Consider the following 14,544-nt stretch of genomic DNA (forward strand, 5'->3'; position numbering starts at 1 on the left):
AGCCTGGACAGGTTATTCTTGTTTTCGGTTTTAATCGTCTGTGAGGGGCTGTTGCCACCCGTTGACTTTTTTTCATGATTAAAGTGTTTAAAGTGTTTCCCGCCTCCTTCTGCCCTTGAACTGTGAACATCGAACTTTGCTTCAAATATTTTTCTGTCTTACAAAGACAGTAAGAACTCATTAGAACGTACTGTATAGTAGGTTGCATTGGTAGACTATAACTGACCCTTCAGTCTTCATCACATGCAATTGAATTTAATAGAATATAATATCATGGATGTCACTGTGACCGTTAGAAAGGGATAGCATTATCATTGGGGTTTCTTTTTGGCTATGTTTAACAAGAGTTTGAGGACACTCTTGAGACTGTGTGTGTGAAAGAGGGCATGAAAAGCTCTCTCTTTAATTTGTCTACAAAGGCAAACTTTCAAAGTTTTATTTCCCTGTCCGCAGGGCTTCTGGTGACCTGAATTAGCAGAGTAATTACAGATTTGCACAGTAGCGTGTCTGAGAGGGAGGGAGGGAGAAAGAGAAGCTGTCCCTCTCTCTCTCTCTGTGTCATTGCTAAAACACAGCCTTGAGGAATGGGGATTGATGTGCTTAAGATCGCGTGATAGAAGTGGCCGCAGCAGCAAGGTCAAACAAACTCCTTGTAATTCCTCCTGCTCTTGTTTGAACACTGGCTCTCTTCAAACATGAGCTCATCCTCTCTGTGGATATTTCGTATTCATCTCTTTGGGTTAGACGGGGTGGTGAATGACTTCATAATGCATGATGTGTGCGGCTGGCGTCGGCTCAGCTGCAGGCTGAAGATGAAATGTGTGAGAATGACTGAGCAGCTCTGTGATTGCGGCAAATGAACCTTGAGGAGAAGGGCAGCCAATTTGACTCGAACGTTTCAAACTTTCAATTATTCATTAGCGTAAAAAAAAATCACTTTAAATCCACACACATTGGCCACTTTATTAGGCACAGCTTGTTAGTGACTGGTTGGGCCAGTTTTTCCTTTAGAGCTGTTTCGATGACTTGCTGGAAGCACTCCACTGAGATTTTGGTCTCTGATGACATGATGTCTTCATGAAATATGATGACATTACCCAATAATATGATCTTTTCGTAGTACAGCCTACAAATATTTATGAGTTATTAAATGCTCGTGCAATATGGCATGGTGTTTTAGAATTATAAATCTATAAGTTCAAATTAAGATGTACATTAAACCACATTTTCTGTAAAGGAAAGTCTGTTGAAGTTTTTTTTTTACTATATTTGCAGCATCCACAGGCTCTTCATCCAAGACCAAAGTGCTATTTTAATGAACGGGCGAAATCTCAAACTGAATCAAATCTGCTGTGCATTACATGTTTTAAATCAGAAACAAAATCTGACCTTCAAAGTGACATTGCCTATTATTTTCTTGGTGCATTGGCATGACACCAGACTCTTTTGCATGCTGTTTCAGTAGTAACAAGAGGATGCTGTTATAAACTCTAAAATAAAAAAGACCAATATATGGCACAATATTAGTACATAATACATGATGGGATATGACGTAAGGACATTTCTCCTCTCAAAAAGCAATGTAGGCATGCAATAGTCACCAAATAATACTGATTACCAGTACAAACAGCCACATCTGTACAGACCTCTTACCCAAAGAACCATGAGGTTATAAACATTGACGATTGGTTATTTAGGCCAGAAGATGGGACTTCCTTCATTGTAGTGGTCATACTGAGCTTTGAAATATTCTCTGTACATAGTAATGTGTGCAGACTTTAACAGAGTGTAAAACTCTTCAGATCTCTATCAAATCTGTGCTTTAATTGGTATTTTGGCTGGGCCATTCTACAGCTTGAATTTCATTCTCTGAAAGCATTTGAGAGTTTCTTTGGATGCGTTTTGCATCATTGTCTTGCTGTAATGTCCACCCTGGTTTCATCTTAATCATTCTGATAATTGGACTGAAGCAGCTTATATCAATGTAGAATGATGAAGAACAGAGGGTTGACTACTGAGAGATTTCAGCTGCTCTCTGGGCTTTCACTGCCTTTCTACACCTCCCTTTCTTCATGTGTTCAATCATTTTTCCCAGTGTCATTTCATTTTATTAGACATAACTAGGGCCAGACTGGAATCTGCAAATGTTTTTTGGTATTTCTGCGGACAATTTTGGTAAAAATCTGCGGATTTCTGCGAAATAATTTTGGGAATATCATAACTAAAACCTTGATATATGAAATAAAAAAATAATATCTTTTTAAACATTTTGACAATTTAAAGTCAATAGCACCTTTAGAAATATGTTTCTGAGAAAAATTCAATACTTATTTATCCACTGTATATCTATGACCCCTTTGTGCTCATGCTGGAGATGCAGGTTTGAATTTGCATCATATTCCAATGGTTTATGTCAAGATTTAATGATGGTTCATTTTGTTTAGTACTTGTATTTCCACATCAGTGGTTAAATCAGGCTAAATTTTTATAGTCCCTGAGTGTTTATTCCATAATTCCATGATTTACCCAATCATTATATTGCATCTTGTAGGTTCATAGCAATTATAGTTTAATAAATGTCCTACAGTAACCTACAGTATATGTCTCCCAGTGGCTGTAGTTTTCTTCTTTATTTACAACACTCTGCTGATCCTAGAGCATTCAGCACTTCTTTATAGCATGTGTACAGGGATGGCATTGGCTTTGTTCCATGCTACTGCAGGAAAGTGCTGAGTCATGATAATTGAGCCTTGCTGGTGCCGCGTGCGGAGAAAGTCTGGGCTCTCTCAAGGTTAAACAGACATGCTACTCAGCAGTGTGCGCCGGATAAGATTTTAATGGACCGAGCATTGAGGAACAGACAGACCTATCTGTCTGGCATCAGGATCGTGCTAGCCTTAGTGCATGCTAATTCGCATTCTGTCTTTTCTGTATGTAAGGCTAGAAGTAGAGGATCCTAAATATAGTGTAATAAGTATATGCCAAGTAGTATGCCAACGGTGCACAAACGCACACTTAAAGCAGAAGTATTCAAATTTAAAGTTGAACAAAGTGATGGCACACTTAACAAGCCAATAGTCTGGATAGAGATTGATAGATGGATAGACTCATTATTAGCATGATAGCAATCTGCTAAAACATGATAAACAGGCTTTTATATAATTTTTAGCATGTTTCTTTTTGTTGCTAACATTTTTGACATGCATACATTAGATAAATAGACAACTTTTTAATCTGCTGCTAACATAACGTGTTGGCATGAATTAGCACATTGTAGTCTTGTTTTTAACTTGTTTCACCTAAATTCTAGTATTTTAGAAGATTCATTGATTAATTTGATACATAAACTACTTTAACATGTTACTAGCATTGTTAACAATGTTATGGCATCTTTAACAAAACAGCAATGTGCTAAAATAATGTTTTATTTTTGGAGACTGGTCAAATAAATCTATAAATAAACCATGCTGATGGTTTTTAAGACATCGCTAACACATTTGTAACATGTTTTACCTAGTTGCTAATATATTTTAGCCTATTTTTGTTAATGATCCATGGATGGTTGTATGTATTTTAAACAACACGGGTTCATTGGAAATACACATTTCAGCCTGCATTTTTGTTGAACTGCAAAAACCTATTTCAACATATTTGAGTGCAGTTTCTTGCTTGGTAAAATATCTCTGCGGGGCAATATCAAATAGGAAATGATATCAAGAGAAGCACTGCAGGTCTTCATGACCTTGTCAAGTGAAAGGAGTTTGCAAGAATCACCAAATTTTCCCTTTTTGAGACCATTTGTAAAGTGACAGGTAGTAAAATGTGCTGCTGCACAAAACCATTAATAACTCAATCCGTTATGTTCCTCATCCTCCTTTTACAAATTCTCTTCTCCAATCCTATCTTTCACTTGCACTTGGCAACTTTGATTAATTTAGAAACATTGCCTTGTAAAAGAACTTGTCTGTTATATTTTCCATCTCTGAATCATCTACATATCTGCTCTTCTTTTTCCTCTGTCCAGGTTGTTTTCAGCTATGTAACGTGTTCAGGCAGAACATGGAGATAGACCAGTGTCTGCTGGAGTCTCTGCCGTTGGGCCAGCGTCAGCGGCTGGTCAGACGCATGCGTTGCGAGCAGCTGCGGGTTTACTATGAGCGCGAACGGACACTTCAGAAACAGAGCTTCCCCAAGTCCCGCTCTACCAACCGCAAGAAACAAAAGATCAGCTTCCCGCTTTCAGACATCATCCAGGACGCCATCATTCGGCATGACGACAAAGAAGGTAAGAGACATGTTATCTTTGTTTCATATTGGGAACTATACATTGTAACTTTCCACTTTGAGCAATAAGTCAGCAAAGGGCTTGATGTATTTTTGATTTTAAATGCAAAGACAAATCACACGAAACTATTCTGTAGAGTTGTTGCCAAAATTATCTTGCCAGTAGTATTTTCTCTTGTTTAACATGGTTTTAAGTGTGTTATTTGGTGGAAAATATCAGTTTACAGTTCTGATTTTGTCCTCCCATGTGGCACAGATCAGATATGGTCGATCAAAAATTCTCATGAATTCTGATATACTCAGATCAGTTTCAGTATGTGTGAATAAATTTGATATAGACTGTATCTGTGCATTTCCGTCTGAAGTGTAAGAGAGCTGTGTCATTGAAAAACAGTAGAATGATGTAAAGTTTGATGCTGATATATAGAGACATGGATGATTCTTATATCTTAAATCCCATATACAATGACGCACAAGTCTTATTTTGTCATGTGGCACAAGTTACTATTCACTTGAGGATACCCAAGTGAGGATGCTTTTAAATCTTATGTCATAAATAGGTTTTGTTTATAATTTAAATTAAATTAACTAAATTAAATCAACATTTAGTGGAACAACCATTTGCGTTTAAACCCACTTTGTTTTTCTTCTTCATGACTTTACATATAGACTGGATGATGGTCAAACACTCCTTGTGCAAACTAAAGTTTCAGTGGATTATTACAGTTTATATGAAAAATTATGTTTGCGAAGTTAAACCAATATTTCAATACATTACAGAAAAAATATGTAAATAACTGACTTTTGTGAATACTAGTGTTCTAATAATTCTGGCCACAATTATAGCTGGGTTTCCTTCACCCTGTGTCAATGCTCATTTTAAGAAATGAGGGATGTGAATGGTAGATTTTAAGTAAATTTTGTTGTATATACGCAAGCTTGAGGTGATTCTAGGGTTAATGCAAATAATCGAAGATAGAAACACATTTGTGGAATAAACGCATAATGAAACGATCATTACCCTGTACACTAATCAAGTGTCCCAATTTTGCTTGCCTTGTTTACTGTTGGTGGCTGCGTATGAAATTGCCTACTACTCAGTAGGTACTTCATTTGAATTGGAACGTACTACTTGGCCGTTAAAAAAGTACGGTCTATCAAAGACTATAGAATACACAAAACATGTCAGTCGTATTGTTTTGAATGGAGAAAAGTGTAATGGTCAATATGGTAAATAAAGCCCACCTTCTAGTACAAGAGCCAATCATCGAGCGCTATAGACTGACACTACGCCGGGGGAGGGGCTTGGACCAGATGTGAGTTTCTGCAGATTTTGCAAACATTTAGAAACTAAACTTATAAGACAGTTGTTGTTTAGTTTTATTGTTGAAATCTAAAATAAAATTCAGTCATAAGCTTGGCAAGTAGTTTTGTAGAATTTGATGTTTCCCTATTCAGACAGAATGCATACTGCCTGAGAGGCGTTTCAAAGATGCCGCCGAGTGAAATGACTTGTTTTAAAGGGACTTTTGTTCTATACAGTATGAATGTGAGCAGTATGAATGGAATTTTAATGTTCTACATCTGCCGTTTTGTGGTCATGGTCACATGACCTACCCCTGTCAGTTGCGTCACTCCCATTCATGAATTCTCTCGCGGGGTATCATGGGATAGCGCAGTGTGCATGGGATGCGTACTTCTGAATCTCGCCGGAAGTAGTAGGTCATCCTGGTACTTCCCGCATACTAATTTTTAAATTCTATGAATTTGGACATACTACTCGGCTTGCAAACTGATTTTAGTGTACTAATATAGTATGGAAGTATGCGTTTCGGACGCAGCCTATACACTAATCAGCTGTCTCCATTTGGCTTGCCTTGTTTATCGTTGGTTACTAGGTTACCAATACTAGTGTCAGCCCCTCTAACAACTTAAAAATGCACCCAATTCACTTACAAATTTCAATTGCTGCATTTCAATTAAATATTGTTAAAAAGTATTTTAACTTGAGATGGTTTTAGGGTTAATGTGAATCGTGGAAGATGGAAATAGATTTGCGGAATAAACCCATAATGTAGCAAACATTACGCCATACACTAATCAACGGTCTTGGTTTTGCTTATCTTGTCTAATGGTTACTAGGATACCAAATACTAGCGTCAGCCACTCTAACAACTTAGAAATGCACTTAATTTACTTCGGAATGTGATTCCGAATGGCGTATTTCTAATTAATATTGTTAAAAAGTGTTTATACATGTTTGAGGTAGATTTAGGGTTAATGTGAATAGTGCAAGATGAAAACAAACAAACAAACAAAAAAAACTTTGCTGAATAAACACTAATGTAGCGAACATTACACTATACATTAATCAGCTTACTCTATTTTTCTTGCCTTGTTTACTGTTGGTAACTAGGTTACCAATACTAGTGTCAGCCACTCTAACAACTTAGAAATGCACCTAATTCACTTTTGTTTGTGAACTTTGAAAGGGTTTGCTTCACGTTAGGATTGAAACCCTGCTACTGATTCAAAATTTGATTGCTATTATGTTCATCTAAATAGTGACACTGAAAGAAGAGTCATGAAAGGAATGGGTTGTTGGGGTGTGAGTGTTTGCACATGCTTGTGTTGCAAACACAGAGAGAGCAGCTTAGTCAGCGTGCGAGCTTGGTGAAAAAGGCCAAATTAATTTCCAGAAAGGCGAGCCATCACAGGAGTTGCCCATTAGCCGGCGAGTATTAGATCATTCCTCAAGCTGATTATGGGGCCAGTCAAAAAGCTAATATTCAGAGTGTGGCGCGCCGCTCCTGGGACAGGCAGAAGTAATCTAATCAAGAGCTTGCGGAGGGGAGAAAAGGAGCTTGTGCTCGACAGGGTGACAATCACAAGAGCGGCCACCTTCTGCATCATGAGCAATGGCACCGGGTAAACCAATTCAACCCAAGTCAGCTATTTCTGTCTGTGACTTTGCGGCAGGGGATTGGCAGAGCTGTTCTTATTCTGCCGGTGCCAGATAAAGGTGAGAAGCCTCTCATTTTTAATGTAGTGCCATCCTTCAGAAGGCAGCATAAAACTTTAACACACAGGAGAGCTGGAAATATGGCATTTTAAGGTCAAAACGGGCGATGCATTTTATATTTCAACAGTCAGGAGCTTTTAACGAAATACTATAAATGATTTAGGATACCAACTGTTTGATCCATGCAAGCAGTGAAGCGTTTTGCTTTTTAATTGGCCATGCATGATAGGCAGTTTATGAGAGTTCTAAAGTCTCTTTATTGCAGTTTGCTCATTTTTATGGCTCATTCAGCCATGTGATATGATTTAGATCTTTGTCACAACTAGAAATGCATGGTTACTCAAGATATTGCTCAGTTCTGGAAGTAACTAAGCATGTCATATGAACAAGCAGGCAGCAGTGATGCTGATTTTAGTTTCACAGATCTCAAATGCTCAAAATACGTGAGGAAATAGGAGTTAATTTCAGCATTATGTTGATCTGAAATGTTTAATAATAATAACAAAAAATAATAATAATATGATAAAACTGGTTGATTAGGAAGTTACTTAGGCCCCGTTTACACTTACAGGTCTTGATGCCCAATTCCGATTTGTTCCTTATATCTGATTTGTTTGCCTGACTGTTTAAACGTTGATTTAATTGTGACCCATATCCAATTCATGCGTTTACACTTGCCATACAATTTACGAAGTCGCGCATGCATAAAGGCGGGTTCTAGCATATGTGCCACACTAACCACGATTGAAGGAATTGTCTTGTTTTTAGCTCTGCAAAATATGCGACGTGTAGTATAAGCAGTGGATGGTTTTGTCCAGATTTACCCCCACGCAGTTTATGTAATGGTACGGCCCTGTTGTTTGTGTGTAGTTGAAGATGTAGCCTTTGCCTGTGTGCGCACTGGTTTTGGAGAGATTATTCTGTGTGTAGCCCTATATTTTACAGTCTATGGTGTTGCCCGCAGTGCGTGTAATAATAGCGACAAAAAGCAAAAGTTACAACACGAAGTTCGTCCAACTTTAAAATGATTTTGAGGCGGAGGTGGGAAAGGGCCATCATCGCAGCTTGCGCTTATGGTTTATATGCTTTAATGATGTCCTCCACCATTCAGAGGAATTTGTGGGTACGAGAGAGATCTCAGGTCTGGTGGGAGCAAATTGTGGCGATTGACCACTTTCCTCCTCTGTGTTTCCTCTGTTGTTTACCACGTCGGCATCTCCACACACGCTCTTCCTTCTACGCAGGGCTCGAAATTAACCTTTTTGCTTGGTAGCACCGGTGCTCCTAACTTTAAAAATTTAGGCGCATCAGCCAAAATTTAGTCGCACCCACCAATTATGAGCACCGTTACTACAAGTTTTATACAAACAGATTTATTGTATTTGAAATCAACACTAATCAAACTAACAAGCAAAAAAATAATAATATAAATATGCGTGCGTGAGGAAAATATGTCTCAACGAAATCCCGTGATCACAAGAAAATAGATTTTTATAACATAACTGAGTGACCAAAGCATACACGGAGCGCTCACCGGCCCTGCACGCACTGCTTGAATGAATCTGTTAACGGTATAACGTTAACTGTGCTGTTCTCACAAGTGCTGTCTGATATTGCACTGATGCTTTTGACACATATTGTACCTTATTATATGCATACGTCATATTAATAGCCATACCGGTCTTTTCATGAGTAAGTTAGCGATATTAATTTACTCAGTATAAGCCCGTTTGCGATGGTGTACGTGATGTTAAATTTGACATATAGCTGCCCCTTACACGGCGGACAGCATCTGGCAATTATATGAAGGATTAAACAGAAGCTCTCGTGCTAGATGTGGCAAACAGTTACCTGAAAACTCCATCCCACAGACTTTTTATAGCGGACTTGAAGCCAACAGAAGTCTTCTACTCTTGGAAAAGTGTAGATGGTGGATTAACATTCATCACATGATCACTAGTAAGATGTGTCATTATTTGTAACTAGATGGTTTCTAAAACTAAATCTGTCCGCGTTATCTTCAATCTCATCTTTAGCGCTTTAGTTTTCCACGGTAGTAGCTCTCTGTCATCCGAAGCCAGAAGGCGCTGACTGAGTGATTGACAGCTGATATTAACCAATCATTCGCGTTCAGTGCTAGAGCAGTGGTCCAATAAGAAGAGCGCGAAGCCGGGGCAAGCATTACAGACTTGGATTTGTTTACTGCAGCAAGATGACATGACAACTGTTTAAAACCATTCCTGAGCGCTGCGTTTCCCGTTCCAAGTGCAAACAAAGAGCTTAGAGATGCATTCTGCGTGAATGTCTCCCGAATCCGCGCATGTGGTGAACATTTTGCAGTAAAAACTGGTCGCACACAACAATTTTAAGCACTCGCAGAAATGCTCCCAAAAATATTTTATGGTCGCATAGATAAAATTTTGGGCGCATATGCGACCAAAATGGTCGCAATTTCGAGCCCTGCTACGTCATAAAACCTAGGAGAATACTCTCTGAAAGTACTGAAACTAAATATTTTCTAATTTTCTTTTTTATTTTACCATCAAATATTGAGTAAGCCACTACAACGACAGACCATTTTGAACAATTCAGTTTAACTGGATATCATCTGTTTGAATATCCCATTATGAAATACAGCGCTGCTCCTCGAGGGCCACTGTCCAGCAGAGTTTAACACCAATCCTAATTATCCACACCTGAACCAGCTAATTAAGGTCTTTCAAGTTGATTGGGGCTAATCTCTACAGGACATTGGTCCTCCAGGAGCAGGATTGGACACCCTTATTTTACTGCGAATAACTGTAAGCGATTAGCAAATTGTGGTCCGTTTTGATTGGCGCTTGTGAAGTCCGCTGCTGGTATGTGGTGATGTTTTACTACCTCCTAAAACTCGTCCATCTGCTCCTTTGTCGTTTCCTCTGCGCTGGTTTCCATCTTTACATCTTTCCTTCTCTCAGTCCCTGCCAACCATTTCCCCAGCTGTCTGGGTAAATCTGTGTCAGATATTCCAGCAGCCTTTGCAGGTCACTATGTGCATCTGTCTTATTGGCTGTCGGCCGGGTTCAGCTGGTCTACAGTACCAGCTGGCGTTCCTGTGGCAGTGCCTGCTGGAAACATGGCACCTTTGGCTGGGGATGAATGGCAACTTTAGCCCACCTACTAAACTCTAATTACTAAACTGGCATTGACTTTGGCTTTTGTTTTGATCAGCCATCCGGACGTGATCAGTGTCCTGTGCAAATGCCTTTTGACCAGTCAGTGACTCCGAATATTGATTTGCCGTGGCACTGTGCCCGTGTTTTGGCTTAAGGAGTCAGTGTTGATTTAGTGCTGTGTGCAGTGAGAGCTGATGGCTGAGACTGTCAATGGTTCATTCAGTGAAAATAATTCTTCTAAATCAAACTTTACAACTCGTTGGTTTAAAAAAAACAAAAAACAAACAAAGGTCAAAAGATTGGTGATTGATATTGTATTTAGACTCTTTGGATTTTCATTTCTTGATGTGTAGGCTTCAGAGAATTAATAAAGTTTGCCTTTTTGAACAATCACACCAACTTATCTTTGGAAATAATTAACCCAGAAGTGTTGAAATGAGAGAAGAAAAATCGTATATGTATTTGATACATTTTAATCTCAGTTTAATTTTAATATTTAATTGTTTATTTGAATTTGTTTATTTTGTTTATGATTTATTTATTGATATATGATGTATTTGTATTTTATATTTGACAAATATTGCAGCTGTTGGACAACATAGTGTACTTTTGAGGCTTTGTCTGGCAAGAATGTCGTTGTTTAGAGCGAAACTATGCAGTTTATTTATTAGGATAGTGTATATTTTTCATATTTAGAATTTTGGAGATATAGTGCCTCAGCAATATAGTGCGTCAGAGATATAGTGTGTTATACCCAACAGAGCAAAGACAGTTGATGTTCTGCAACATGATGGCAACATAAACCGCATAATAAGTCCTTAGGGAAGCATAACTCAGTGTTTTCTTATTTTAATCTACAATAAAAATTCATTATAAAATCATTATAAAACAGGTAAGTGACATTCTAAATCGATCGCTCTCTTTTCTATGTTATAATGCTGTATTTATACCACAGTAATCTGGTAGTGCTTCCTTTGCTTTGGGGTTTTCGGGGTTAAATATTGTGATTATCCCATCTGCAAAAAAAAAAAAAAAAAACTGGGAAATGTCTCTAGACTGTTGGCATTTCATGTCGTTTAACCTTATAATCCTAAAATGTGCTAAAAAAAATTTTCATCGCTTTAGACATTACGCTAGAGAATCATTCGGGTGGAAGAAAGTTGTTCCTCATACAAAAGGATTTTTAGACTCTCCGTGTTTAATTACATTTTTTTTTTATACACACAATTATGCCGTCAAACTGTTGTATAAACACAATATCACACGAGTAGCAGTGCGATGTGGCTGTATATCGTCACTGTAATGAAAAAATATTTGATCAATTGTTATGTTTATATTATGCATACATTACTTTTTCATAGTTTTATTTATTTTACGTTTATTTATTTTTTTAATTGTATAAAATATGCTTTTACTTACCCAATAGGGTAAGTAAAATGATCTTGTTTTCACTTTGAAATTTAGTTATTTGGACCAGAAACTAGACAACATGTCTAAGTTTTTCCCGTATAAGTAATTAAATACAATTATTCTTTGTTACATCTCTGAACATTACAATGTTTGGTGCCCAAATGTTTTAAACTCTCTCAAAATGCTTAGGCACAGGCCTTAAAAACACATGCAAATGATACATTTTCACTATTTTATGGTTAAACTCTCAGACTCTACAAATCAAATGTGTTCTATAGCTCCTGGTCAACTATAATTTGTACTCAACATTGCAGACCTTGCGATGTTACTATTGCAGATAAGCACATTGTAATATCGATGCTGAAACGATATATTGTGCAGCCTTAACATGCATACAAATTCCCACATCGGTTATATGGGTTTTGGTACCCGACTTTTGCAGCATGTGCCACTTCTCATTCCATCTCATAGTCTCCACATTGTGTGAACTGACTGTCAATGGATGTCAAGGCTGTAAAATGTCTGGTTATTAAAGGCACATGTGATCCATATCAGCCATTATGTTTTCTCTTGTGGTAAAGCCACAGAACTCACCATCTCTGGTGTGCTTCACAAGAACCTTCGCTCTGTATTTTCTGGATTCATATGCAGAGAGCATGTTACCCTCAGGCTGAAGGGATCCCAGAGGAACCTTGGGAACTCTGTCGGCAATGTTCCATCTCACCCCTCATGTTTAAAATCAGTAATATGTGTAAATGCCACATAATCAGGAGTTCAGGGTTGTTCCAGAGGTCAGAACGTGAGATTTTCAAGGAATAGATAACTGATGGGGAAATATCGACTTGCGTTCCTGTGGCACAAGGAAATGTTCTGCAAGATTTTTGTATTTTTTTCACTTTACCTTTATAGACTGGTGTAACTCCTTTCTTCTGCATGTATTGTGTGTATTATCTTAGCAATCACACACAAATGAAGCTTGATAGACTGTGTCCAAACATTTTACTCGGTTGGATCTGATCCCTGGAGACAGTGACTGAAACCATCAGATATATTTCACACATGAACAAGCATTAAGCCATAGCGTCATTGAGCTCTGAGATGAGCGGCGGCTCCTCGGTTACAGATGTGCATTTATACGGCGACGAGTGGCGAGGCGTAAGAGAGATGGAGATCACACACCCGTGATACTGAAACACAATTAGATTACACACTCTGCCTCTCAGCCACACTGTTCACACGGCCTCTCAGCGGTGAACTGAAGCATCCCATTTTTCTGACATCAGCTCTGGGTTAGACCTTAATGAATCCCCCATAGAAATGCAGATCTATGGTCGTTACTCCTTTAGCGTATGTCCTTGTCAATGTCATTTTTTTTCACTTGTGGATAAGCAAGGAGCATTTACCCCAGCTTTTAATACTTTGTTCAAATCCCTTACTTAAACTTTAAGTGATTGTCATCTTAAATCTCGTTGTGGAGTGGTGTCACTTTTCTTAAGTGCTTTTCACTCTGCGCTTAACCCTGGGTTAATGTCATTCTGAACAGTGATTAACCCTGGTTAAATCAATGTTTCACACTATTTAGGAATAGGTTAGCACTTCTGTGTGAGACACTTTAAAAGTTCTTAACTGATTCCCTAATAAAAATGTTACTTTTTTTGCTTGAATATTTAGTATTGCTCTGTTTATTTGTTTAGGATATAATTTGCCATGTTCCATTTGCAATATGCTGCTATTCTTAAAGAGCCCCTTTATTAATTTCCATGTAGTGTGTAACAGCACTAAGTGAAGTTTAATATCCAGCATAGGCTTAAATCTGAAAGTGCGCCATCTTTAAAACTATTGATTTATCTTTAAAAGAGCCAACTCATAGTGGTTCGAATGAATCGCTGATGTAATGAGTCTCAAGCCCCGCCTATTTGTTGCATGTGCTGACACGAATAAATTAAAACCCCCGGCCCTGCCCTCAAACACTGTAGAAAGAAAAAGAGGAAGACAAACACTGTAGCAGATCTTGGTTGAATCAAGTTGTGTATATGCTGTGCTCTAAAGTTTGAGTGAAAGTTGCTGTTAATTTCCCTACCCATAGATGAGGCTGTGCATTATAGCCCCAGCCTTGTGCTGTGTTCCCGTCATTTTTCTGACAAGTGCTTCAGCCATCTAGATGCTTACGACAGAGGATCCGTTGGCTGTTTGCTGAAGAAAGTATCAGAAAAGACTATTGATGTGTGTGACTTTTTCTGTGCTTGATAGGAACTTTACAGTACACAGTTCATTAATAAGTTTTTTCCTCCATTTCACAAGTATAAGTGCGATTAAAATGGCTGCCTCCTTGTTTTCGCTAGCTCGCAAATAATGTATTTAATTGTTTTTTGCTACATGTAACCGCTTGTAGTGTGTCTGCTGAGCTCTTTATTCTCATATCATGTCTAAAACCACGTTGAAAACGCGACGCGTGCTGCTTTGTTTACGGATTTAAATGCATTTGTGAACTCAAACCACTGCTGTTTGTCATTGCTATGGCCACCGTCGGCTGTTCCTACACACGTGTGGCAGTCAAGCTTCAAAATAGTTTAACTTTTAATACTAAACATTAATACTAATTGTGTGTCATGGTTAAGAACAGAGTATATGCTGGTGTTAAACTGCATTGCTTTAGTGCACTCCTGCACTGGG

General features: G+C 38.2%; 1 protein-coding gene across 16 annotated transcripts in view; it reads left to right on the forward strand.

Annotated features, from left to right (window-relative positions):
• Positions 1-14,544, forward strand: part of myo16 (myosin XVI) — a 357,150-nt gene that overhangs the window by 97,741 nt on the left and 244,865 nt on the right. For 14 of the 16 annotated variants that reach the window (XM_073912461.1, XM_073912457.1, XM_073912466.1 and 11 more), the window contains one exon: positions 4,025-4,285. In XM_073912461.1, the coding sequence (XP_073768562.1) occupies positions 4,060-4,285 (226 nt within the window). In that variant the 5' untranslated portion in view covers positions 4,025-4,059. Of the gene's footprint in view, positions 1-4,024; positions 4,286-7,120; positions 7,307-14,544 lie in introns of those variants that run through there. The other 2 variants (XM_068223546.2, XM_073912464.1) reach the window with 2 other exon arrangements.

The sequence above is a fragment of the Danio rerio genome, chromosome 9, assembly GCF_049306965.1.
Source record: "Danio rerio strain Tuebingen ecotype United States chromosome 9, GRCz12tu, whole genome shotgun sequence".
NCBI lineage: Eukaryota > Metazoa > Chordata > Actinopteri > Cypriniformes > Danionidae > Danio > Danio rerio.